Here is a 23,316-nt window from a genome sequence, read left to right as displayed (position 1 = left end):
AAATAATGACGTAACATGCATATATACAAAGTACAATATTATCTTTAATTTATATATAATTATTTTTTTCTTCAAGAACGTGGATTCTGGTTTTGAAATTTCCCAAAATTCTCGCAATGTCTTTAAATACGGAATAATGTGGCATCGTGTTTCGCAAGTTGGAAACTTGAATTTTTCACGTGTTCGTACAAGCTGGTAATGAAACAACACTTCCGCTAGTTTGCTTAATCATTACCACATCCACAGTTTCATTAAACGCTGTGTACGTCGTTGTTTAATCGACGTACATCAGTCGCACTTGTTTGAGGGAACTTAAGAAAGCCTAAAAAGGAAATACATCACTAGACACTCGTGTGTGTGTGTGTGTTCATGTTTCTTTTTTTTGCATGTCGCGATTAATTATGCAGACGTGTCGCGACGCACAATCGGCGTCGGCGAATAAAAAAATTTCCATTCAGACATTTGTTTCAGCAGCTGCTTAACGATGCATCGCGCAATGCGTTTGCTACGCAAATATCGAGATGCTTTTATCTGCGTTTATGGCTTTACAAACCCGCGTGACGACACGTGGTGAAACGTTGCGGATGATAAACCAAGAATAGTTTACAGCTTCGCGAAATCGGACGCTTTCGATACCAAGACAGACACTTCTCACGTTCGTTAGTCAAGAAACATCAATATATATTTACGCTATATGTTATTTTCCCGTTGCACGATAAATCGCGATGGTAAGTTGAGTATATCTCAAGACACGATGATGCAATCATAGATTTATAAAGATGATACACGGTATCGCAACGCGGTAAAAGCAGGCTAAAAACAAACGGAGAATCAATCTCCGATGATTTATTCCAGCGCCTTAGCTTTAATTGATTTTTTTTTTTTTTTTTTTTTTTTTTCAAACGACGATCAATATCATTGAAACGCGAATCACGAAAGAGGAATATCTCACGCGAGAGATCCGCTTATTCCGTAGGAAACACAAATTCGGCAACGTCACGATTATCGGTGGCCGGTCGACCGTTGAGAAATTCCGCGAGAATCCGCACCGCGATGCCTTCGGCCGCCGCGTCCGCCGCGATAAATCTCGCGCAAATAGGCCCGCATCGAAAACCCGCGCGCGAGATCCATTTGGGTTGGGATTTCGGGAGCGGAGTGAGACTCGGGCGCGTTAGCGAAAACGCGACGTAACGACGGATTTATCGATCGTAAACGTACGATTCAGGCGAGAGAGTCACGCATCGATCTCAACCTATTTTCGAAGGCGCGAGAATTCATTACGTCCGAACGCATATAGATCGCGTTACGACGTGTTGTGTCAGATTATCTCGCGTCGCGATTGGCCGAGCCGATCTTTCACTCGAGTAATCCTTCCAAAGCCCAAACGAAATGAAAATTTCTCCTAAACCAATTTGTTTTTATACCAATTTCAAGCGCGGCAATTCCACATTTCTGCTATTCGACCTCTAGTCAGCTTATCGCAATCTCTTCCCTTTCCCTATAACAATTTCGCGTGTTCCTCCGTATGAGTGTAGTAGTGCGCCTTAATGAGAATTCCGCGTAACTATCGTTTTTCTACCTTTCATGTAGAACCGGAGAATGCGATTAGACGTGCTCCGCTACAACAGCACAGAGCTTTGTAATTTAATATTCTTAAATCACTCGCGGTAATACCGCGGAAATTATAGACATTTCGCAGAGTAAGAGGAACCGGTTTATCTTAAAACGCTGAAACATCAAAAAAAAAAAAATTGATAAAACCACGATTCATCCTCCGAGGAATTTTCCATTCCAGATATATATTACTATATTTTTATGGAAACATATAAAAAATAAAAAATGTTTTTACTGCGCCTGATAAAATATCACATCTGTGTGTCTAGATTCGTAAATCTTATTATAATGCATTTATAAATTACTTTAAGCGGAAGTACTAATTTTTTCGCTAAAGAAGGATTTATTAAGAAAAAAACGAGGCATTGTAACTACTGATTTACAAGTACGTCGCAAATGTGTTAGGCTAAAGCGTTGCAAAGCCTTCTTTAAACAGGCATTTCCTTATCGTTTTGCACACGTGCATACACGATAGAATGCATTTCTCTCGGGTTTCACGTGTTTCGAGATAATAAAACAACGACTAGTCGACAATAAACTTAAAAGAAATAAATAATGCAAATTTCTAAGCTTTTTCGGCGTTAATCGTAAGAGTTTTGAAAGTCTTCATTATTTATCACAAGAGAAAATTAAAATAGCTAAATATTTTAATTTTACAACTGACATTTCTTTCTGATGATTAATGTTTGAAAAATTAAAATACTTATTAACTTAAAATGTTTATATCCAAAACGATAAATTATAAAACCGCGAGAGCTATTATTAAAACTCAATATTATAATCAAGGTGACATGTATATTAGAATATTCACGGAGAATATTCACATACACACTATTCCATTAATAAAAATCCAATCCATTCTACATTTATCAATGTTCTAATAATATAAATCAATTTATTTAAAGCCAATGTTTTTTGCGCCGAGCAATCGAAGTATTCTGCTATTTGTCATGTACCGATTGTCTTACGGTTGTCTTAAAAATTCTGGTATTTGCGCTCGTCATATTTGTAAAGTGTTTTCCACATGACAGTTGTAAGATAATGAATTATCACCAAACCGTTGCAACTGTAGGAAAATTTTTGAAACGAGCGACATATCCATTCATTATTGTCCAATTTTTTTGGAAAAAAAAAAAAAAAAAAAAAAAAAAAAAAAAAAAGTTGCAATCGAAAAATTGTATCTATCAAGTGTAGAAAGTTCCGTTCTCATTTTATTCTTCTTGTATCTTTATATACTCACTGCACTTTTCTCTTTGCTTCGCGATATTATTGATGTCGTTTGCAAAAGCTATTCTTAACGCGCGCGAGTTATTTTTTGCGAGTATTCCGCGACCTTAAGATAAAAAAGGCGATAAAAAAGAGGCCAGGCAATCGAGAGTCATATTTGAACAATATGAAAACTCATTAAGGAGATGAATAACTATATTTAACTAACTTTAGAAAATTGTACTAATTAGACTTCTGTTAAACAAGCGACAAATTCGTATGTATATATGGATGATTAACTTTATCTATGTGTTTATAAAATAGTTTATCGTAAAAAAAATCTTATTCTTCGTTGTACGTTTTTTGCATATTACCGATAAACACGTGAGTTCGCAAAATATTTACAAATCGCTATCGATGTTTACTGGAAACATTACTGGAAATCGACTTTTTAACGATTGTACGAATGTTTTCTTATTTTCATTACAATGTATCATTTATAAAAGCAATTAAGTGAATTAATACATCCCCTGGATTGCACATTTGTGGAGTTAAAAGCGTATTTTTAATCAACAATCAATGTACAGCCAAGTCAAGAGATTTAAACTCAAATTGATTAAGCCGGTGGAATTTTACAAGAATCCACTCGGGAGACTGTTTACTATTATTGTTTCAAAACTAACAGATTAAGTATTTTGTTTGTCATCAGAAACGCGAATAAACATCGACATTACGTACTTTATCTTAGTAATACTATCATTATCGTCGTCGTAAAACCAGACGTGGCCAATACGCTTCTCGAAACTCGGAATATATTTCTGATGCAATAAGACATGTCGCGATATGAAATTTCAATCGATTAATTATGCTACTTGCATAATTAATCTCGCGCACAAACGCGCAAACAATTGCCGTGGAATTTTCCATTATTTTTTGACATTGAAAATAACGTCGCGCGTTAGCATAAAAAGGTACTTTCTACAGTTAAGCAGCTTTTTATCAATTTTTACTACTAATATGCATGTAAATATAACAAATATAACGATGATATAAAATGTTTTATTATCAACAAAAACTTATATGGCGCTAATTCAATTACATAATGTTTTAAGAATTAAAGTTTTATAGCGAGAAGTATCTTCATATTTAATAATTCATATATTCACAATGATATCATTTATTCATATCTGTTTGTATAATCTGACATTTACAATCTTCTTTTATCTTTATTGTCAATTAATTTTTATACTTTTACGGAAATAACTTTGATCAATGTAAAATAATATACAATATACAGAGATCGCGCTGAAAAATAAGCCATTATTTTTATTTGCAAAATTCAAAATCAACTATTTGTGATTAAACTTGTGTTTTCTATTTTTTTTTTGTTGCACCTACAAATCTCAACCATTAATGATATATTACAAGTATTATTTTGAAAAGCTTTCCATTTAAATTTTCCAAACGAGCACATGAAAAGATAAATGATTATGAAAATTAATATTCATAATGTATCATTATATTATTATGTTCGTTAAAATTTGTTAAACAAATAAGTCTAAATTACGTTAGTCATGAAAAAAGAAATAGATCCTGTCTGAATTTTATGATCAACGCAGACACCAACTAACGCAACAAGACTATAAAATTTTGTCACATGATGTGTAAAGTCAATACGTACACCCACGATCGATACACGCAAGTTATTTTTACGACAGTCGCTTCATTTATTGGATCGATAACCTTCAATGACTGACATTATTATTAGATACCTTAGGGAATACGAGCTAAAAATAATCCGCGGCGGATTCAAATTTGTACATCATATTTTTGCAGAACGGAAACGGCGAGTTGTCATCGTCGTCGTCGTCGTCGTCGTCGTCGTCATCGTTGTCGTCTTTTAAGTCGCAATTAACTTTCAGTAGAAACTCCAAATCGCTCATATCAAATACAACGGAGAAACCGCTGTATTTCACTTCACTTTTCGTCATCGTTGGCTAAATGGGAATGCTCTCCTGTTACCTATCGCCAATTATTTTTACTGCCATTTACGGCCATTGTGTTGCATTTTTACTCAACAACCGAAATATTTTAAATAATTCGCACTGTATTTGCATGCATGGCGCGCGCTGGGGGAGCTTGAATTGTTTGATAGGCGCGGCCTTGATGGAACTCCCATCCAATGTTCGTACGAATCCGACCAGGCGTACCGACAACGTTCGTACGATCCCTCAACCGCTGTCACGGAAGTGAATCGTTTCAAGTGCACTCTCGGACTCGTCGTCAGTCGCTTCTGCATGACGCAACGTACGGAGGAATCGGCGCGAGGAATTCGTCCCGATAAGGACGCGAGTTCCTCGTAGGGAAATCGAGATAAGTGCGGAGGAAACTGGTCGTTTCGCAATTACAACCCGATCGATTATTAGCCTTGCATCGTAGTATTTCCGGTTGACCGTACATCGTAGACAAATCTGTCAACATGTCGGGAATGACTATTTGTCACTGATAAAATTTCTATCTGACTCGCGTATTGAATACGTCCAATACGTTAAGATCACATGTATGTAACCTGCAACCTGATGATATATTCATCGAGATGTCTCCGAATAACTAACATGTTTTTTTGTTAACATTCCGTAAGCCCGCAATATTTTCGCATACTTTAAAATGGTGAGCATTCTACCATGGTACGGTATAATGCTACAATCGTCTTTTATTTATCGCCTTATAAATAAAGTGCCATGCAAATTTAATTTTGGCTGAAGCTAAGAAGCATATCTCTGATCTCGTAGGAAAAAAAAAAAAAAAAAAAAAAAAAAGAATGAGTTGCAAGTTGCGAGAATCTTTCGACTCGTCGCGCAAGTTGCTCTATTATTCATAGCGAGTGCTTGCGTAACAAGTTCCAATCGACGAGAGCCGATCGATTTCGGCAAGCCTTGTTTTTACACTTAAACGTCGAAAAATTATCGCGAGTAACGTGCGAGAACAAAAATAACGAGCGGTTAAAAATATCGAAAGTAACCAGAAACACGCTTTGTTTGCGCTTGTTTGTAAATACGTCAGGTTCTTTGAGCGAATAGTAAATATTTCGTTCGTAATAAATTACTACGATTCGATTTTATCTCTATTGAAGAAAATCATTTCGCAAAAAAATCCTAACAATAATAATAATAATAATAATTAATATTAGATGCCTCTAATAGTAGATGCCTCTCAATACCGTTCGTTCGCGATCTAAGAAGGAGAATAGTGAATATCTGTTTTGCGATGGAGCTTTATTTCCAAATCTTTTCCAAAAGCAGACGCGTTAAATGCACCACGTGCGAGTCACGTCTCTCTCGATACTGTTCGAAATGAAAGGAAAACACAAGCCGCCTGCCTGATAGCGAGCACCCCGTATTTTCTGCATTCCGAAAATAGCGGGGTCTCGACGCGTCACGTACAGGAAGCTGAGCACACTCTCTCGGCGCCGGTGTAACTCGCGCGAGAGATTACAATGGATCATACGGGGTGTCTAAACGTGCAAACAATAAGGATAAGAAGAAAAAAAATTTATTTCTCCAGCAAAAGTCAGAGCACAAAATACTAAAAATATGATAAAGATGTGAGAAAATGTTTTTTTTTTTTTTTTTTCTTACATACGTCTTCACACACAAGAATGCACCTTGAGCGAAAAAAAAAAAGAGAATATTAAATTTGATGAAAATTTAGTAACTTTTTACATTATATAGCAGAAATGTGTTACCATCTTCTTTTACTAGTATTATATTAATAAATATTAAAAAAATTAAATAAAAATTAAATAAAAATTAAATAAATATTAAAAAATTATGTAAAAATAATAATATAAGAAATGCAAGGAGTAATTTTTCACGTAAACAAAATAGGGTATTCTTATTATGACTTTTAGATGTTGATATTTATAGAAATTAAATTAATTCTTGGCTGCGAGACAATTATATGGATCGTTAAACAGACAAAGTGCATGAAGTTCCTTATAGTTCCACCAGGCTGCAGCACTATGTACTAGATTGTATTACTGCACTTGATAAGTAACCAGAATTACCATAGATAATATAAAAAAAGTATTCCGAAAAATAAATTTTATTTAATTATAAAGAATAATTCAGCATTATTCTAATATTGGGATACAAATATTTCCTATCTGTCGTCAAGAAAAGATTAATTCAAAATTAGAAAGAGAGAGAGAGAGAGAGAGAGAGAGAGAGAGAGAGAGAGAGATAATGAATCTAAAAAAAATAATACAACTTATAATAATTCTGTAACACTGTATAAATGTAAACTAATTATAGTAGTAAGTCTTCAGTAATATAATAGAATTTATAATGCGAATAACTATTTTAGATGTTGTAGCATTTAATCAGCAAACCGTAACAAATTTTGATGAAGATATCCTACAAATTAACAAGAGATGCCTGACGCTTTTACTTTGTAGATAATGAGAAATTGCACGTAATAGAATCTCAAATTATCCTCGTTACACATGAAATGAATGTAAATTTCAATTTGATCTTTTCGAATGACACGGAATTTACTTTAAAGATTCACGAAGAAACGATTTATAGTAATCAAAAATCATAGAAACAAAAATCTAATTACTGACATCTGAAATGTAGTTACTAAATATCTTCGCCGTAACGAGAAGAATTTTTAGAACGTAATATTGTCAACTCTAAAATTTACGAAGTAAATATTGTTAACTCTAAAATTTAATTAGTCTAAGTTTTAACTTTATATTACGATAATTGTATATTCGACAACTTTTAACGAGCAACAGCTTTATTATTTTATTTATCTCTATTTGTATCCGTATTCCATGCGATTTTCGTAAGAAGGAAAATTTTTGTCGTCATTAACTCTTTTCTTTCGCGCGCGGTGAAGTTACTGAAACAATTAAAGTCGAAGTTATTACCGAAGCGAGCTTTATCCCGATAAATCCAACAATAAGACTTGAGAATCTCGTTGGTTATAATTGAAAATCTCTCGTTTTAGCAAAATCGAGAATACTCAAGCTTTAAGCTCGAGCGTTCGCCGCATTCTCAAAGATAGCGAATCGCACGCCGAGTGACTCGGAAATGGAGATTTGCGAACTTCCTAGTGACCAGTTGCGAGCCGCATTAAGAAAAACCTTCGAACCTTGACTGGCGGTTTGTCTCGACAAATGAGCCAGTCAGGTGCAAACTGCAGTCCTCGTCGCCTTCGTAACAACGCCAATACGGGCTCGTGCACCTGTGCAGGCTGCTGCGAAGGTGCGTTGCAGCTTGCGTATGCGATACGTGCGTACTACCACATCGATATCGCGTACACATACACACACATACACATATCTATGGACAGTGAAAGGAAACCAGCAGCGAAAACGCAATGTTACGCGGTTGACGGGTGCGCAGCTCGGTTCGATTATTTCTCACAAGTTTTCCTTCGTCCGTTCGTCCGTCGCGAAGGCGGAGAGACTTGTAACTTTCGTAATATTGGAAAGTACTCGGCGCATTGTCCCCGAACGACTAAGACAGGATAATAATAATAATAATAATAATAACGCAAGGTTGCCGGCGTCTCGTCAGAGCTCCAACGCCCTGCGAAGATCCGCAAAAAATCCGCAAGGGTCGATTTGTATTTCAAAATGAATAAGAGCAATAATTTTATTACTGAAATATTGCGATTTGTTTTCTGATAAAATATAATAAGATACACGAGTCATAATCATTTCAATGCACTATATCTTTCAGTTTTTCATTCATTTATCTTAAGTAGCATTATGAATTTATTATTTAATATTTTAAGATCGATTAAGATCGTTAGATTAGATAGCAGCTTTTATAGAATCAATTGTGTGATTAATAGTTCGTTTTTACCTTAGAAAAATGACTTGAAAGAAGCCTTGACTTCTCCCTTAATGGATACATCTTCGAGGAAAAGACATGATAAGTTATGCGAGATAACTTAATTAAGACTTACATAAACGTCGATCGAGGTGACTGCCAGGAAAAATATGCAAACGCAACAAAAGTATGTAAAAATTAGTATGATAAACTAACGATAATTTGAAAATAATAAAAATAAATGTTTATTTTATAAATCTATCTTTGCGTTTTGTTTAAATTTAATATTTTTTAAAATAGAATTTATATCTCGTAATTGTCTTACATATTTTTATTAATTTTAATTGTTGGCGCTTTACTCTGATTAAAATTCCTATATGGAATGTATGCTTCATGTATGATTTCAAGGAAGTAAAAATAGTGGTTTTAATACTCATTATAGCACAAATCCACGAAATTATCATTCCTCGAATCGAGGATTTCCGAGAGAATCTTGATGATCTCACTCTCGAGATTGACGCGTTGTATGTCATACATTTAATAATTTTCACGAGATTGGTCCTTGCAATATGTTTCCTCGTTTCGTCGATATTAAGTTGATAAATAATAATAAAAATAAGCGATAAAAATTTCGTAGAAACGTAACCGTCAAGTGATTAAATATAATGAAACAGCTCGATTAATATCATCATTTGTAAAAGCGTCGTCCGTGACAATCAAGTATCTATGATATTCTTTAAGAAAAGTGAAAAGCCGCCGCTTTCTCGAACAAGTATTATCGATCATTCTCCATTCCTAATTATCAGGCTCAATGAAAGGGGAAGGGGAACGATTAAACTTGACACAGACCCTGCGTCTTCCATTCTCCGCGCGGCACATTCTGCGCACCTGCCGCAAATAAATGACCGATATCATCGCCACTTTTATCCAACTTTTTCTTCACTCGTGCGAGCACCGATTCCTTTTTTTTTCTTTTTTTTTCCACTCGCTATTATCCGCAGATGGCAAACTGGTTCCAGTTTGCCGCTTTCAGCGGATTGCGCGCATTTCGATATCGCAAAAAGGTAAGGTAAAGAAAAATATATACGCTTCAGTTTTTTTAATTAATCCAAACGCACGCTATATAATAATATTAATATCTGTTAAATTTCTGCACTCTTCCGTGCAGCTGTAACTGGTGCTCCTGTACGGCCCGACGCGATCAATTAGTGATAATAAACTCTCGGGAATTCTGTCGTCACTTCGCATAAAAAAAAGTCTACGAAGCGCAAAACCACGAAGGAAAAACGCTCGCAGCAGATAAAGACTCGAGATAGTTTTCTAGATAGATGAGTGATCTCTTCTCTTACCTGGAGCCTCACGCGCGCCCTGGAATAGCGCTTAAAGTCCGACGAGGGCGGAGGCATATAGTCGTTCCTGGATATACGCGTGGACGGCGGCACGATGGGATGGCCGTTGGCGACGACGGGGGTCATCGTCGAGGCATTCGTCGAGGGTGCGTCCCGATGGCTCTTGGTACGTCGCAACAATCGGCGGACCGTATTCTTCACCGTCGCGGCGATGTGCGTCCCGCCACCGCCCCCGCGCTCGCCGCCACCCTCGTGGTGACGGTGATGATGGTGTTGATTCATCGTCTTGTTGTAGTCCACCACCTTCTTAACTCGCGTCGACGTGGGCACGGGCGCCACTTTGTGGCCACCCGTCTCCATCACGTACATCGTGTCCACGTGCGGAGCAATCCTGCCGGATTTCTCGCTGTGCCGCCGTCGAACGATGCCCAACCACTTCCGGTCTCCGATCTCCAAGAGAATCGAAACCAACGCGACGTTGCCTTCTGTCGTGAAATGGAATTCCTCTGCCTATCTGTTCGATAATACGCACAGATCCTCACGGACACGACTTCGATAATAGCGAACACGGTTTTCTTCCGCAGGAAGAAATTTCTCTTAATCGCGCTAAATCGATTGAGAACGTATTTTATCCTGTGGCTATAAAAGAATCTGAATATTTATATTATATATAGATAGAGTCTATTAGATTTCTTATACAATTGTAATATATCTTTTTTGTGCTGAAATTTATGTTCTCTTGCTTTTGCACTTGAAAAGAATTTTTTTTCGTCTCAAACGTCTTCTTTTCCTTTTGATCTTGAGACCTCAGTTTTAAAGATGTAACATCTGCCGTAATATCTTTTAGTGATGATATCTCTATTTTGTTCTCGCAGCAATTATTTTGTCACTCCTCGATTAGCATGGGCAAAACGATTTTTAAGACACCTTGTTGGAAAGCCAAGATTATCGTATTATGAATCAGAATCGTTCCGATCGCAAACTTTTAAATGTCTTTGTTACCACAGCGAGAGAAAGTCGATTCGATGTTCCGTTCCTTTCACAACTCCTTGCAGTTCTCCACCTCCTCTGTAACACTTACTACAAGATCGCGGGGCCTCTTATTTCCTGAGGGACAGGACGTCGAGCGCAGCTGCGGATCGTTCGATAACTTTACGCGTTCTACGCGCTTAAATATGCCACCACAAGATACGCAAAATCCATCCGCGCAATCGTAGGAAAAAAAGCGAGACAGCTTATCTATAACGTGTCGCAATCACTGAACGATTATCAATTTTATATTCCTTCCTTTGCGATTTTTCGTTACATATTCCTCCGTTTAGCTTTTTCGTTCACTCAACAAATCCTCTTGATTTTTCATACAGTTTCTCGACTCAACGGTCGTTCAACTCGTTTGTCCAGAGTTTCGCGTTGGGTCGAACTTTCGAGCAATTTCGAGCGCCGTAGCGTGGCAGATCTTGCGGGCCGCAGTATCAACACCTTCGGAATCAGTTTACAATTCAACGAGCAATCCAACAATCCCTCTCGAGGCGCCGTGCTTTTTCTCGAATCTCAACGATCACTTCTTCGTAACCTTCACTCGCGCGCGATCTGCGAAATCGAGTTCAGGGGCTTGACAAATTTCACGGAGTTCTCCCGTCACTCCGGCGATTGCGATTCGACATTCGCGATTCGACACTTCGTGCAAATCGACGGGAATGTCGTAACGCAAACGGAGAAGACCTAGCTCGATTAACGCGATAACGCGGTTACAATCACGACGATGGCGGCGCGACGACGAAACGTTACGCGGCTTCCTCCTTCAATTCGTGACGCGGGGCGACGGCGATTAATTAGATTTGCGCACGACGCTTTTCCATTGGTGCCGCTTCGACGGGCGTCACGCCACTTGTTTTGCATGGATTCAGTCCGACGGTGGATTCTACACGGGCGGTGTGTGTTGCTCGCAGGTGTTCCTGCCCGAGGTTGACGTCCCCCGGCAGGTGGATGACGTGAATCTTTATCGCGATTCCCAAATATTTAAACGGCTTACCGCGAACCTCACGTGCCATTTAATATAGAGCTAATTAAGTAGAGAGCAGAATTTTTAGTCCGTATTAGAAGTCAAATGTCGATCGAAATACATCTCTTTTGACGAAGGTGTGATTTTGTTGGCAACACCGAGGAAGAAATCGAGAAAAAATTGTGTTCGTTTTTTACCACATTACCCACATTAATAGGTATTTATTCAATCAGGATCATTAATTAAATTCTTCATATTTTTACGTTCAGATAACTCAAAGTAGAGAATATCTTTTTCTTTTTAGGATTCGTAAAAATAAGATATTTTTATAATAATTTCATCTTAATTGTGGCTACAAAAATAGTCTACTGTTCAAAAGAGTCCCGTCGTTAAAAAAAAAAAAAAAAAAAAAAAAAAAAAAAAAAAAATTAAAGATTCGCACAGTTTCAGCATAGGAAATTTAAGAGACAATTTTGAACGCACCTCGTATGCACTCGTCACGTTTATCGATCCCGTTTTCTAACGTCACGATCTTAAAATTCACTGCATAGAAAATGGACGAGATATACCACGACGCGGATGCAATTAGCCAAGGGTCACTGCACCCGATGAACCTTCCCGGAAAGTCATGGCGATAGTCGTATTACCGGAGCGATCCGCATCTCCGAATCTATCCGAACGAGGTCGTCTTTTTCAAGTAAATTATTAATTCGTCTTCTGCGGAGATCCCGTCGCGATCGTTAAATTAGATCTTCATTACAGTAATGTAAACGTCACTGTAGTTTTAGAACAAATTTATTTCCATACGAGAGTTGAGTTTTTACGTCACGCGAGATCACATGTTACAAGATAATTAGATCCATTATTCGGAATCATCGGATTCCAGCGAAATGACTGTAAGCGCGATGACGAGATAGAGATGGAGATGACGTCGCGTCGCCGTGAGATCAACAAACGGGATGAGAGAATTCGTTCAAGTCGGAGCAGGTTAGCTACTTTTATAATCGGAATAACTAACTGCTCCTCGCACGTGGGCGTGATAACCCGTGTTATTTCTGTAAAACATGCGAAGGGAAAACTTCGAGTTTGTAACGTACATACATAAATTCGAAACCTACTTTCAACACGTCCTAATTAGTGTTTTAAAGTGAATTTAGTCTCGGTGAAAATCATCTTGCTTATGAACGTGGAAAGTGTTATAAGACGGAATTCGTACGAGTCTGATCGTTAAATTTTAACATCGGACGTCGTGATCATTAATTGAAAAATGAATGAAAAGGCGATCAAGTCGATTATTGTGAAATAAGGTAGAGAAAAATGTCTTCCACGCGAAGATATTTATGCTTGAAATTTTTTTTAAATTTTAAAATTTTATTCAAATGCTTCAAATTTTCTAAAAAAAATTAACTTTACTCAACAAAATTAATTTAGCATTTTTAATATATATACTTCTACGATGTAGTTTACTAATGTAATGTTTTTCGTGCGATGTCAAGTATGAGGCATTGTAAATAAATCTGAAACGCGAAATGCAGTAAATACAATGTGATCTCATTATTATTTCCGGCACGCCCGTGAATGCCCGAAGGTTACGCACTCGCTATCTGTTTGTACAACACACTAGCTAGATACAAAATGGACTACGCACGGTGCTCTAGTGCAGATATTATGTAGTTATCGAAGTGATTTAACGGTCTATCGTGGGGATACCGTTGTTACGTTAAGTCGTGCCAACGCGAACCGAGTTTTCTTGGCGAGCGTTTTCGTCCGAGAAATTGCGAGAGAAAATCGCGAGAGCTAATATTCATCGATTCGCTCTGTTCGTAATATCGTTAAAACGTTCTGGCAACCATCGATCCCGATTTGCTGCAGCCCGTTTTTCTGTCGGGCATTAAGGCATCTAATCGAAAATTACGTAACACCTCGCGTGATCTGAGAAAAGCTACCTTTGCGAACGCGAGAGAAAGATAGAGAAAGAATTGCACTCGAGCTCTTCGATAACAGTCAGTCCACTTTCGGGTCCTCGATGGTCATTATCCCAAAAAAGAGAAGCCCGTATCTCTCTAAATCCAATTCAATTCAATTAAATTAATCACCTTGCGACCGACCGACCTGTATAATCGAGCGCAGGAAGACTCTTAATGCAGAAAGCTCGCAAGGTCAAGGTGGAATATACGTCGGAAGTATACGTCGGAAAGCTTCCTCGAGCTTCGCGATAAAATTGTAATTCTGACCTGTGCTCGTCGAAAACTCGCAACGAATCGTTTAAAATCTTAAAGTCTAACAACTTGCGCATATATGTACATTGCCTAGATATATAGACAGAATTTAACGCGCGTTTTTAGATAACGGAACGCCCCAGAACTCCCGTCGATAGGATAAAATTACAACGGATATCCGCTCGTGTCGTGAATAGCGAAACGGTGGGCTTCTCCTTCGGGCGCGGTCGTGAGAGGTCGACATTCCTAAGCATGCAGCGTGAATCATGACGGAGAGACATGACAAAAACCAATAATTTCCATGTAAACACGGATGAGGGACGAGGGTTCTCGAAACACTCGAATCGAGAATGCTGGCAAATGTAACGCACGCAACTCGTTTCGATTCACTCCACGCCATTGTTCAATAATGAAATAAAGAAAATTAATAGACGCGATATGACATCGCAGGTTTACTTTACCATTTCCACTTTGCCGACATGCAACACAAAACATAAAAAAAAATTAATTTCTTCGCAGACACTCCTTATATATCGCAAACACGATATATATGCTGCGCGCACAGTTAAAATTAAAATAATATAATTAACGTACTCGAGAAATTTAATTTTTGAAATTTGTGTTGATAGTGCGATGTAGACACTTTGAAAAGTGGAAAAATTGAAGGGGTATTGGGCGATTGAAAAATCAATCTCAAGTCAGCCTTGAGACCGTCACCGTGGATTGAGATCGTGGAGAGGTATGCGGAGCTGACGAGAAACATGCAATCAACGTATATACCGAATTGAAAATTCCTCGTGTTTCGTATGCGCTTTCGACGCGATGACGCTCGAGGAAAGGAAGGAAGGAAGGAAGGCGATTTTCCCACTGGTAAGAAGAAACTAACACAACGCATCCTCGTGGATGTTCCAGGCGACGTCGCAAAGGACGGCGTCGCGCGTGTGAGTGGGTCTCCTTGAGCTCGGTAGTGCATATCTCCGTTGTACGATGCACTCTCTTTTGCTACCTACGCCGAGCACGGCCTGGCAGGGCAAGGCAAGGCGAGGCGAGGCGAGGCGAGGCGAGGCGAAGCGAGGTAAGACAAGGCAAGGCGAGGCGAGGTGAGGCGAGGAGATGCGAAGCGAAACGAAGCGAAGGAGAATTCCACGATATTGTTTTTTTTTTTTTGTGCAGAGCGCGGAAGAATTCGTATTTGCGATCGTCAATTGAACGGAATCAAACATGGATGATGATGATGATGATGATGAGAAGAAAATGCTTAGAAGAGGATAATTTCTTGAGAGATGTAATGATCGTAATTTGTAAACGACCGTTTCTCAGAATCTTATTAAAATAAATGTGAAGGGAATATCTGGTAAGATGAGAAATGATGAGAAAATGACGAAATGGATAAGATATAGGAAAGAAAACATGATAAAGAAGTAATAATAGAAGATATATTATATGTTATATTAATAGCATTTGTTCTTTCGAAGGCTGCAATGAATCGCATTTGCCATTACTAGTAGCTGACAGACTTGCGTGTTGACGTAATGGGCGTGTTGAGTCGACCGCGTAACATCACACTGTTACCACCCACTGTAAAACAGAGTCTTGTACGGTTGTGTAGATCACATCGTGTCGAGCATCGATATGAAATACAAGTTACACCGAGATCGATAAGAGTTGGCTTGAATCGTGTGTACATAAAAAAAATTTGATAAAACTTTATGGCGTATCAATTTGATGATATACGAGTCGCTTAAATCTTCGCGCATGTGAAACGTTCACTTCCACTACGAAATATTCGCAAAACACGTTTAATAATTCTTGAAAATTCTTAAAAATTATTTATATCTATTTTCATTTAGTTTTGCACATTTAATAATTTTAATATTTTAAACAAAGACAAGAAATCTTTCATTCGCTACGATTATACAATTATAAATTTTTCATATTGAATATTTTTTAATATTTTAATATTTATTTCCAACATGACATATTAAACGATTCTGACCTCAAAGTTTTTACATGTGTTCTCACATTATTTTTAAACGATAAGACACCTCGAACGGTAAAACTCGCGCACTTTTCACCAGAAAAATGCGGCCACGAATCTTTTAAGATGGGAATGATCGCAGAATACGCTTCGCGCGGTCGTCAGAGAGTCGCGGTGCCACGAATTCGCGCACGACGCTTCCTAACGTTATTAACGTAAATGAGTTAACGGGTGGTAGATGTGAAGAAACCGGAGAAATACAAATGACACAACACGGGGGAAAGCATGCACCTTTAGAATTTCAGAGAAACGAGAAATTAACGATATACGCCCGTTACGTGCGTCGTACAATTTAACTTTCGACAAATTCTGGAAGGTCTCAATCTTGAAATATAACGATCGTTAAGTGAAAAAAAAAAAAAAAAAAAAAATTTGCTACGAAATAATACAATGCAATTTTACGGCATAATTACCGCCGGTATATATATATATATATATATATATATATATATATATCGGTTATATATATATATATATATATATATCGGTTATAATAGAGACGGTGGTTGCACTCGCAGCGAGATAGGCTGCGTTGTTAGGGCGATTGAGCGAGTTAATGAAGCTAGGCAGGCGGCGCGCATAAAAGTATCCCGATCGGGTCGGCTAGATCGAGATCGATAGATCTCGCTTGGCGATCCGCTCGACGTGCACGCAACGTCGCGGGAAACATTCCGTTCCTCGAATGGAACCTGTTGCACCGTCGAGGCGCAAATTAAAAACCATCGCGTCGTCGCACGATGCATCGTCTATGCGTGTCACGCGCCTCGGGGAGTCGATGGTTGCCGCGCTCTCTTACGACATTCTGCTTAAATTGGTAAAAGTGCAAGTCAGAGTGCCAGCTAGAAAACCGGTGAATCGACAAACCGGTCGTGGTGGAAGAAGGGAGGCCCGCGCCGTCCGGGTTTTTTTTTTACACAATCGAAACACCACCCACGCACGGAACGCACGAATGAATCGATGATACTAATCGCTGGTCGATTGTCTTCTGGCAAACGAGAAGGAGCGATATATCGGGTGTTTCCAAGTAAGAGATTGCATGTCCTAGAAATCCGCACGAAACGAGAAATAATATCCTCCTGCAGGATATTACGGAAATTACGCGAAATGTACGGTACGGTCTCTATTTTTTTTTGTCTCTATCTTTTCCACGCTTGATCCGTTTCACATATGTTTAATTTTTCCTTGAAATCTTAATTTTATTTATAAACCACGTTCTTTTGATATTTCTATGTCTGTCTCGCAGGTTTCACATATCTCTTACACGTTTTCATATCTAATAAGTAATCAAGAGAGCGAGAATAGTATTCATATTTTGTAATACAAATCCATCATGAGAACGTCTCAAACCCGGTTTTTACCTACGACAGACACATTCAATAACATATTCGTGAAAATGTCGTATTTTTATTTTTCTAGTTAAGGGAGGAAGAAACGCTTGTTTGATCAACAATCGTGTTCGATAAACACGTCGTTGAACTCGGAAACATCTGATCTCTCTTTCGTACACCAGCACCAATTTCCAAGATCACCACGATGAGCCGCCCCGGTGTGTCTAAGATCCCGGAGTTTGCCAATTGTCCGAGACCAGTGTTTACATCGCTGGTATTAATATCAACGGAATAATACTCCGGGCGAGCACGTGTTATCCCTCGATGACCGACGACGTCACCGCGGGATACGCGCGTCACGCGCGTAAATTTCCAGGGAGATCAACATCGTTCGCTATCGAAAACGAAGATATATCGCGGATTACGGCATAGGGCACACATACGAGCGAGCAACAAACAACCGCGTTATCGCAGATGCGAGAGGCGTCGTCGGATGTGAGGAATCATGATGCACCATCACTAAGGTAATCGTCCGTCGATCTCGCGTCGATGACTGGAAGTGATCTTTCACTTTTGTCCGTGCGCAAAAAGAAAAAAAAAAAAAAAAGGAGAATACACCAGTTCCAACCCTTATCGCGCATCCCCGTGCCGCCCGTATGGCCGAACGAATAGAAAAGCGAGAAGAAGAGGTATGCGGAAATTAATCGTCTGGAATTTCAGAGAGGAAAGTACGAATAGTATGAGGTAAGCTACATAGCTACGGCAAAGTCGCATCCTTGACATTTCACTCGCTCGACGTGTGTGTGTGTGTGTGTGTGTGTGTGTGTGTGTGTGTGTGTGTATCGTTGTCGAGCGAGAGATGTGTCGCGTATGCGTACGTTCAATTTCACTTTACGTTCGATTTCGACGCGTGATAATCGGCGATATCGGCGATACCGAACGCAACGCGGAAGAGAGAGAAGGACAGAGAGAGTTTTGCCGATTTCACGCGAGAAACCGTCCTTCCACGACGCGACTCTGTCTTTCCTCGCGGACGTTCCGCGGGGAATCGGAAGATTACCGTGGACGTTTCGCGGAAGCGCGAGAGAGGAGGAGGGCCGGTCTCGTCGTGGCCACTACACACATCGGCGATCGCGCTCTCCGTGTTACTCGATCGCGAGTCTCGTGCTAACTGAGCGCGTCGAGCGTCGAGCGCCGAGCGGGGATAGTGCGAGCTCTCTTCGTCGCTGGATCTTGCGAGTGTGATACCCGCCGCTCCCGCCCGCCCGCCCGCCCACCCGCCTGTCTCTCGCGCGTGTGTGTGCGTGCGTGCGTGCGTGCGTACGTGCGTGCGTGCGTGCGGCACGTACACACACACGTACACACGCGTATGGCTCTCCGGCAGTCTCCTCGATCGGATCTCAGGTTTGCGCATGATATCGATATTAGTCAAAACTAATATGATTTTTGATAAACGTAATCGTGGTCCGACGGCTGTTAATTTTTTTTTTTCCCGAAAAGCGAAAGATTGAACGGCAAATATCCGTGGGAATGTGTGCGTGTTCCTTTCTCGTTTAACTCTCGCGCGCGCGTGTGTGTGTGTGTGTGTGTGTGTTTTTTGTCGTTATCTGTAACGATAATTGTTAGGTATCGAGGATGAAAGGATTCTCATACGTTTACGCACTGCGAGAACCTCCCCTCAATTTGCTGTCGTCATTTACAGAACGCGACTGTAATCAACAGAAACTGTATGACAAGAATAGCACGCATGAAAGAGGTTGCATGTGTCACTTTTCGAGGAATTCTTTTAAAAAAAAAATGACCGAATCTTTATTCGTTCAGTGTTGCTGGTGATTTACGTCAATATATGAACTATTCTTCTCGTTATCTTTTGTGACATTAAACAATTTTGATACAATTACGGTGAATCAGGTAAAATTCCGTACTGTACTTTGGTGGGAAATCCAGAATTTCATCCGCCATTTCTCGCGAATTAAATAGTGCCTAATTACCTAATTAAAAGTGATTTGCTCGCAAGATTTGTTTGCGAATCAGAAAGTGCACGAGAAATCTCTCAGTACTGTACTTTTACACAAGCTGCGCACGTTCGTCCATGCCGAGGATAACATAATGGCCGTGGATGCGAGTGTATGTTCCTGTAACACTTTGCAAAAGTGTGGTATCTGATGAAGACGTCAGAGAGTAACGGGGAACGGGAAGAATATCTTCGCGATTTTCGCATGGTCTCTCGCTCTCGCGTTCTAACTTAATTAAAGAAGTGATCCGTCACACCGCATGACGTTTTAGATAACCCCGATATTTAAAGATTTTAAAGTGCAGTTTCTGAAATCGCTAAACTGCCTTTGCACACCAACTGAAGCGATATACGTAGACGCATGACGTAACGGCGATGAAAATAGAGTAAAAGCTCTTTATGTAATTGCGGGATGGTTATTAAATGACTACGTGCATGCATGCGTAAATTATTATAATGGAAATTCGTAATTAAACAGTATTTAATAAGATAATTCTTTCTTTATTATCTGTTTTTCCTCTTTCTAAAATATAAATGTAATGTTAGAGCGATGATAATCGAACTCTTCACCTGATCGAAGACACATTCAGAGTTGCCGTAGAAAATAAATTTGGAAATTCCCTGACTTTTCCATGTTTTACATGACAGTACAGAATTTTCAATAATATTAAATTTTAGAGAAACACGAAGAGAGGTAGCTTATATTATTAATATATAACTTTAGAAATCTAGTAATATAATATAATCCTGAATGTAAGTTTCGACAAAAAATAAATAAGTAATTAAAAAAAAAATTAAAGTTATAAAAAGTTATAAAAAGAGAGATTAAATAAAAAAAAAAAAAATAAAATTATAAGTACTTTTTAAAACAAGAGCATTCAAGGGAATTGTGAGCGAAGTTCAAAATTTCAGACTTCTTTATATGTCTTCTTGTTTCTTTTCCAGAGTTTCCCTGGCCAAATTTAAATTTCCACGATTTTTTTCTGGCTTTCCCTGACCAAATTTAAATTTCACAACTCTTCCCGGTTTTCTAGTTTTTTTTTTTTCCAGGTCTGTGGTAATCATGATATTCTGCGGACGCGCTTACACCTTTGCGTGCGAATTTTGCGTGCGTTCACGGACGCCGTGGCGAATAGAAATTGAACGCACCGCACAATCACTTCTAGATGCATTCGTTGCACAACAAACGCATTTAGAGCGAGAGAGAGAGAGAGAGAGAGTGGGCGCGGGACAAGTTTTGGACAGCGGGGGTAGGCAGAAAAGACCCGGCGGTACGAGGCGGATCAGAGAAACGAGCGGACGGATCCATTAGATTAATTGACTTTGGGAATTGATGCATGTAACATGGCGCGAGGCAAGCCTTTATACGACCTATGCACGAGGATCTCTCATGGATTTTTAACCCTCGGATAGACACGTTTTACTTCACAAGCACCGCTCTCGGCCACTTGGGACCTCGTCGCAGTATTAGTCCCTTACTCATCCCTTACTCATGTTTTATAACGGTCAAAATGTATCGAGCCACCAGCAACATTATCACGATGAAATTTCTACTAATATATTAGAGAAACCGGAGCACTTTCGTTTTAAAAGTCTGTTGACGTATATTCCATAAACATGCGATTTTCTTGATGCAATTAAGTACATAACATGAGATTTCAATATTTGACAAATCATAAAAATCGCAAAATTTTGTTATTATTAATTAACTCGTGAGATTTTATTTCATATTGCGAATTAATTTATGACAATTTAAATAGTTAAAAATGTATAAATGGAAATAAAATTGATAGTGATCAATGATCGTTCGCGAACATCGCGATGATCGATGAACTACGATGGCAACCTTCGAGGTTTAAAGTGGAAAGTTCGGGTCGTAACCTTCGGTAGTCGGAAACTTTCTCGAAGTATGCACGGAATACATCTTTTCGCAGATAGAAAGTGATGTTACCTGAGGAGAAAATATATACTCCTTCTGGCGCGATACAACATTGAACATTAGTCGTCACTAAAGACTTAATGAAAAAAATTCGTTCTGAGCGCATGAAGATTCACGATCTTTCACGGTCATTAGCATCATTAATAATCGGTCGCACTAACTATCAATTGCCAAGTGGACCGTGCTATCGACAGTTTCACTATTTCGCCACTTTCAAATTATGTGCTCGTTATCGTAAATTGATTAATGCCTTTGCCATCGATTTTCTAGCGAGACGCTTAAAGGATTAAATATTCATTAGACTTTTGCGACTTTAACTTTATTATTTACATTAATTTAATCGGTGTCAGAGTTGATCGGATCTGGAGTGAAAAAATGGATCGACCGGTTATGATTAAACCTTCTCGCACACAAGTATCCTTGACATCGTCCCTTTATATCCACAAAGAAAATCAACCTAGTTAATGCTCGATAGTTAATCTACGGACAGTAATTAAAACTGTGTTCAACCTCGATCAGCTTTGCTCGCAACCGATCATGCAACGAGTACAATGTGGTGGACGGAAAAAAAAATAGCAACACATACGAGAAGTTGTGGATTTTGCTCTTTGAGCGCATAAAGATTAACCTAATTAACCCGATTGTCCGTTACACAATCGTTACATTTTGCAGCGCGACAGTAAAGTGCTTTGATTTGAACGTAACGCGAACATCTGCAGAATGTCTTCACATAATGTAAAGATATTTTTGCGTAACGCTAAAGATGAAAGGCAGCGTTATTAAAAGTAAGGCCGAGATCTGAACAACATTATAATTAGCGCGCCTCGTGTTCGGAAATTACGCACGTAAAAAAATGCTGGGTAATTGTGAATAAATTGTTTTATGTATAAAACAAAGTATAAAATAAAGATGTGAGTTAAAACGTTTAAGCATTCATTATTCGCTCAATAAATTTTTTTCTAATTTTATGTATTATATTTTTATCATTTATCGGTAATGTAAAATGTAAATTTTTCTTAGTTTTTCTCCGATAAATTGCCAAATAAGTCTGTTACATTTCTCTTTCATACACGCGCACGCACGCACACAGACACATGTCGTGTGTAGTTTTTTATTAAATTTTATTTTATTAAATTTTATATTTTATTAAATTTTATTATAAAACATAAAAATCATCATTTGTTTATAGATATAAAAAGTATAGTTACAGTAAAAAAAATATATTAGAATATTCTTCTTTAATTGTAAGTCTAGGTTGATGACGTTTCCAGGAACTTATTCATCTTCGCACTTGGATGTAAATTAATCTAATAAAGGATCAAATAATTTATGAGTTCTATGGAGAAGACATCCCGCGAAGGTTGCTTGAATAAGTTATTAGAATTAGTACAAGAAACACATATCACTACAATTATATTACTACTAAGGATCCTTGTCGATCTCGATCAAACACAATATTTGAAAATATATATATATTTCATAATCATACATCGAAAAATTCCTAATTGTCTTAAAGTAAAATAAATGTCATGATTTAATATAGATAAATATTATACAAGCCAACAAGATAAGAAAATAGTCTTTTTTTATCTCCTCTTTCTTATAAAAATTATAATTTAATCTCGCCGTATTGATAAACACATTTAACAAAATATGTGGTAAACAATTCGTTCGATCTTTTCATAGATTTTCCAATTCTGATTTTTTTTCTTCTCGCAATTTATTGCTTTATGCAAAAAAAGATATCAAGTTTCTCCGCTTTTA

The 23,316-nt window shown here is 38.4% G+C and overlaps 1 protein-coding gene and 1 long non-coding RNA gene across 4 annotated transcripts in view; one reads left to right on the top strand and one right to left on the bottom strand.

Moving 5' to 3' along the window:
* The window catches only part of LOC105430832 (serine/threonine-protein kinase MARK2), an 84,582-nt gene that overhangs the window by 48,093 nt on the left and 13,173 nt on the right, over positions 1 to 23,316 (bottom strand). The window contains exons 1-2 of one of the 2 annotated variants that reach the window (XM_089079178.1): positions 18,660 to 18,793; positions 10,013 to 11,602 (exon numbers count right to left, since the gene is read on the bottom strand). The exons of the other annotated variant lie outside the window; for it this stretch is intronic. Coding sequence (XP_088935304.1) covers positions 10,013 to 10,381 — 369 coding nt within the window. The 5' untranslated portion in view covers positions 10,382 to 11,602; positions 18,660 to 18,793. Of the gene's footprint in view, positions 1 to 10,012; positions 11,603 to 18,659; positions 18,794 to 23,316 lie in introns of those variants that run through there. 2 annotated transcript variants of the gene reach the window in all.
* LOC105430834 (uncharacterized) lies at positions 11,935 to 22,481 on the top strand. Of its 2 annotated transcripts, XR_016139787.1 has the most exons (4): positions 11,935 to 12,231; positions 14,863 to 15,308; positions 15,407 to 15,518; positions 17,688 to 22,481. It is a non-coding gene; the product is annotated as an uncharacterized LOC105430834 (long non-coding RNA). The 2 variants fall into 2 exon arrangements; XR_968224.3 differs by lacking the exons at positions 11,935 to 12,231; positions 14,863 to 15,308; positions 15,407 to 15,518 and adding an exon at positions 16,927 to 17,295.

The sequence above is a fragment of the Pogonomyrmex barbatus genome, unplaced genomic scaffold (assembly GCF_055798465.1).
Source record: "Pogonomyrmex barbatus isolate J1 unplaced genomic scaffold, ASM5579846v1 scaffold3, whole genome shotgun sequence".
Taxonomy (NCBI): domain Eukaryota; kingdom Metazoa; phylum Arthropoda; class Insecta; order Hymenoptera; family Formicidae; genus Pogonomyrmex; species Pogonomyrmex barbatus.
Note: the sequence above shows the minus strand (reverse complement) of the source record. Positions and strands in the feature narration are given on the sequence as shown.